General features: G+C 40.9%; 1 protein-coding gene across 1 annotated transcript in view; it reads right to left on the reverse strand.

The window, feature by feature from the left end:
- The window catches only part of LOC101849054, a gene marked incomplete in the record, with an annotated part of 63754 nt that overhangs the window by 4930 nt on the left and 53500 nt on the right, over window positions 1-5324 (reverse strand). The window contains 3 exon segments of the mRNA XM_013083255.2: window positions 829-988; window positions 1967-2211; window positions 4869-5048. Of these exon segments, the coding sequence (XP_012938709.1) occupies window positions 829-988; window positions 1967-2211; window positions 4869-5048 (585 nt within the window).

A 5324-nucleotide genomic window follows, 5' to 3' on the forward strand; every position in this document is an offset into this window, starting at 1 on the left:
CCCCCCCGATGAAAACAGCGTTGCAGCCTTTTAGGCACATAACGTTATCATTTACAAATTCTATCTCTGCTGATTTCCCTAGTGCCAGAAATTTTACTTATTAGTCTGTTCACGAGCACGTTGTACGACAACTCGCTGTGATGACCAACCGGGAATGTCCGTCCTAGAGCAGAATAACAACTTACTATGTGAAGGAGAGCAAAATGGTATTAATGTCTGTGAGCACAATTACGACTTGCTTTTGGTCCCTGCCCATTCCTATCAATAAATGACGCTGTTGTGTTTCATATATCAAACAGAATGTGCAAATATTATTCTTGTAATGTCGCAATAACAGAGAACAAACAGAATTAATAATAGAAACAAATATAATAAACTTTAATAACAATGAGTTTGTTGGTGCTTGTTTGTCATTTTTGCTGATGCTGTTTACAATATCGTCGTCACCTCCTTGCTTTATTTTTTTTTACTGCGCAAGAGCTGTGTTGGGTACATAGAAATCTAGACTATCCAAGGAAACAAAGGGGACAATAACGACTTTTTCTGTGATGGGTACATGGACTGTTCATGGGAACAATAAAAACTTACTCTGTAATGGTTACATGCATAGATTGTCCATGGGGGACAATAACAACTCACTCTGTGATGGGACCCGCCAAGAGTGTCCGTGGGAAGAATAACATTGGCCGTTTGTGGACACAATAACAACTTACTCAGTAATGGGAACCAAGAGGTTGGTGGAGATAATAACATAGACTGCATATGGGGACAATAACAACTTTCTGTCTGATGGGTAAATAGACTTTGTTGAGGACAATAACAACTTACTGTCGGATGGGTACATGGACTGTCCATCCGTGAGCACAATAACGATCTTTGAGGCATCCGCCCGACCACCGTTACTTGAGTCAAACATTCCGTGATTCACGAGACTGAGAGCTTTTTCTGTGTGAGTGTTTGAGTCCAAATACGGGGCTGACAGCAAAGCCTGAAGAGAAAAACAGGAATCACCGGTATATTTCTGAAGAATCTACAATATGTTTATTGAACGTGTTTTACCCCTCATTCCCCCCCTCCCAATAGACATAATTTAGATCGCTTAAAAGAGATGGTCTGCTTTGGTCCTCCCTATCAGGCCCAACCTCGCTTGATTGGGACCAGGCGTCCAAACCGACAGACACGAGTCTACTCGAAGAAACTGCAGGATCGAAGGAATGTCATATAGCCATTCTACATCCATTCAGCCAATGGTTTTTCCCCCTTAAAGGTGGGGTGGGGGTGTCTCTACACCCCGTTTCAGAATATTCTTGCTCTTAAACGGGTTTACATTATGCGGATTTCTAAAAGCTAGATCTGTCTTTACCTTGAGTCTGAATAGTAATGGATAGAGTTACGCCTATAACGGAAAGAGATTGTGACAATGTGGTGGAAGCTTCGTTGAAGAAGTGCATTGTTCAAACTACACGAATATTCCGTTTGCTAGTTCAAAGGAGAGGTTTTTTAAAATCCTTTCCTGGAGAACAATAAATGAAGAAAAAAGAGAGGTGACGTCGGTAGTTGAGTGGTTTGGCTACCGAAATCATAATTAATCATGAGATTGCGGGTTTGGGGGTAAGAGGCTCAATTCAGTCTAACTTTGTGTTCAAGGGATAGACATTCTGCATGAATTTTCCCATTTTTAGTTCCGTCTTTATCAGAGATAGACATTAAATTCGGAGGTCCCTCTGTAATGGCCTTACAGTGTTGCAAGAGGCGTTAAACATATTATACGATTTAGCACGTTATTCAGAAGGAGAAGAAACATAAGACGATGAAGGGGAGGGGTTGGAGAAAGAGGACGCCAACAAAGAGGAGGAGGAAGGAAAAAAGGAAAGAAGGAAGGAAAAAAGGAAAGAAGGAAGGAAGGAAGGAAGGAAGGAAGGAAGGAAGGAAGGAAGGAAGGAAGGAAAGAAGGATACAGTCTTACCTGAGACAGAGAGTTGTGGTTAGTGTGGTCGTTAAGATCAAACAATTTCTTTGCGTCGGTACCGAAGATAACAGCCCCAAACTCGACATCTTGAGGGCCAAGCTTGAAGTTTTCGGTGAGGTTAGCGACAAACTGGAGTTGGTGGTCGTAGTTGTCGGAATTGTCTAAGTTAATGCTGCCAGACGAGTCCATGACGAGAATCACATCCGCTTTGGGAGTGCAGATAATTTTCGGCGACTGAACAACTGAAGTAAACCAAAAGAGCAAGACATAGCATTTCTCGAATTTGAACCTTTCGACACAGTGCAGCAACAATAATGATATTGGTTATATGAGAGGTTTCACCTGAAATATACAGTCGTGCCTGTTGTAACGTACCTCTGTCCAAAACAATCACCTGTACAAACGGCAACTCATTATTCCACCCCCCCCCCCCCCCCCCCGAGTTTTAAAACATTATAATAAAGACATTGTCCGAAGCATCCATCTGTCTAAGAGGGCTATTAGTTTTCTCCTCCACAACGAGAAACTGTCTTGGACAATCTCGACTGTGTCTCTCAAACTTATCTGTTTGGTGTGGGGTGTTTGAAACTCTTTTCAGAACATTTTATTTAGAAATATCTAGAACTTCGATTGCCCGCTTATATTCAACTATAATAGTCGAATGTCTTACCTACATGTATCTCACCCTAGAGGTAGCAGCCTTAAAAAATCTCTAAACGGTGATGACGACGATGACGACGACGACAACGATTACAACAATAACAGCAGCAACAACAACAACAACAACAACAACAACAACAACAACAACAACAACAACAACAACAACAACAACAACAACAACGATAGTTTTGTAACACTCCCCGGAGAGTACAGAGAGCTCCGTCTGTGCTGTACTAACATGTAGATGAATTTGATTCAAATCCCCAACATTGCATTCTTGAAACTGGGCTGTTTGGGTACCGGTAGTAATTTCAAGGCTACCCACCCACTTGGTTTCGTCCTATCACAGATGGTCTTTAATACTCTGAAATATCCTCACAGAGTTGTTAAAACCCAAACGAAGTTAGGCCTATCCTAATAATTCCTGACGCTTTTCCAACATAAAACCTGAACATGCTTCAGATAATATATTATGAAATGAGCAGTCCTATGCGTGTAAGTCACAGAGGAAAAATTTGGCCTAGCCCGTTGCAATTTTCTTTTAGAATATAGATCTAGGTATTTTAACGCCCTCATAGACATTGAGGAGGTGGGCTTGGGCCCTGCCTGTCAGGGCCAAACCGGACAGAGATGGATACAGCGCCCCAATAGAAAGACTGAGATACCCGATTTAAAAAAATTTCCACATGGGAATCGAACTCGGGTCTTCTGCATCTAACCACTACACCATAAACATGCTGCTTACTGCAGTGTCTTTTGAAACTGATTTCCTTTAGAAAATAAGACAGTCTCAGTCTACTGCAGTGATTATTATTAATAACAATATAAATAATGTATTATATACATGCATGTTTCTATAAAGCCCACTCCCGTACAATACAGCTCTAGGCGCTTTACAATACCTTCATCTCAACACAAAACATCAGTGGATTAATACGGATGCGTTCTTTAGAACAATGCTGACACATACGCAAACATTCATGCTACCAAAACACAATGGAAAACAATATGGAGAACCCATTATGAAGATAAGAATACTATGATTAAGAAAAACTAACCAATATGGCATTTCATAAGGTGTTTTTGAATAAATTTTAAATTTTGTCTCCGACTTTGTACCCTTCCAATGCTGAGGGGAGAGAATTCCAGATAAAGCACTTGTGGCCATTTCGTCGTCATTGCTTTGCTTTTTGTGTGCACCCTGTTCTCGTTAGGTTTACCAGGTGACATTGAAAAGAAAAAGACCGAAACTGTCCACTTCTCACGGTAGAATATTATGACCCTTAACTGACAATGTTATATTTTCTCTATACAATCAGCAAAGTTCAATACAGGGGAAAAGTAGTAACGTCATGCGGCTTTATTGACACTGCAAAAATCTTCCGAGATCGTGGGTGTCAACAGCTGTTAAACTGAGGGCATCTGGTGTGTGTCCCAGAATGAGACTCTACAACCCTAACCCAAACTTTGGGGCACAGCTATTTAACTATTTGAAGGGCAGCAGTGACAAGTGTGAGGTCGTGTGTGTTTGTGAGTGAGTGTGTGTGTATGTGCGTGTGTGCGTGTGTGTGTATGTGTGTGTGCGAGTGTGTTTTCATGCGTTTGTATGTGAGTGTGTATGGGTGTGTGTTGTGTGTGTGTGTGTGTGTGTGTGTGTGTGTGTGTGTGTGTGTGTATGTGTGTGTATGTGTGTGTGAGGGTTTGTGTGTGTGTGTGTGTGTGTGTGTGTGTGTGTGTGTGTGTGTGTGTGTGTTTGCGTTCGTATATGTCATCTTTTGTTAAGTTCGCATGAACGAAATGACAACGTATGCTACGAATGAGTCAAACGTTTTGCACTTCTATATAATAATATGTGATGATAAGGTAAGTATAATAAAATCAAATGTCCTAAAGGACAAACAGAATAAATAATATATTCGTCGTCTCATTATATTTCTTGTGTGGATGTAAGGGCTAATGGCCTTTCAAATCAATCAAATCAGCTCGAAATTTTAAAAAAATATTTTAAAATCGAAATTGTCCAATAAAAAGGCTACTAGGCAGTGGGTGGTTGGCGGGTGCTCTGGTGGGGTTTGCTCCTTCTTTCCTATCAAACATCTATCGTCCTGATCTATCCTTTTTTGTGTTTGTTACTCGCTTGTAACATCTCTAATCTTCGGCACTTATTTGACCTTATAGTATTGCAAATACCGTTAAACTTTCTAAAAATTAAAAAAATTACCAGGTTAATGCTACTTACCATCACAAGTCCTGTCCGCGACGGTGCTCGTTATTTTGTTTAGAGCGCTGAACCCCGCCACTTGGAACACGTCATCGGGCCCAGACGCGATGTCTCCCAGTTCTTGTGCGTTGGCGTGGGCGATACCAATGGATATGATGGTGACTCCCTGCTTTTTCAATGCGTCGGCGGCTCTCTTAGCTAGGGCAAGATCAAAGAAATTTTCTTTAAAAAATTATCAAGATCTGAAAAATTGTCACTTTACTACAAGTTAAATTTCCCACTTTTTCCATAATACTGTAGACTAGTTTGAAAGAAAAAAAGCCCCCCCCCCCTTTCCTTACACACACCTCTACTGACGCCTTTCTTTTGTTAAAAGTCCCCACAATAAGTTGTCTACTTTGAGCGTCCAATGCTCCAGTTGTCATCATCATCATCATCATCATCATCATCATCATCATCATCATCATCATCATC

This window comes from Aplysia californica, unplaced genomic scaffold (genome assembly GCF_000002075.1).
Source record: "Aplysia californica isolate F4 #8 unplaced genomic scaffold, AplCal3.0 scaffold00221, whole genome shotgun sequence".
Classification (NCBI taxonomy): Eukaryota; Metazoa; Mollusca; class Gastropoda; order Aplysiida; family Aplysiidae; genus Aplysia; species Aplysia californica.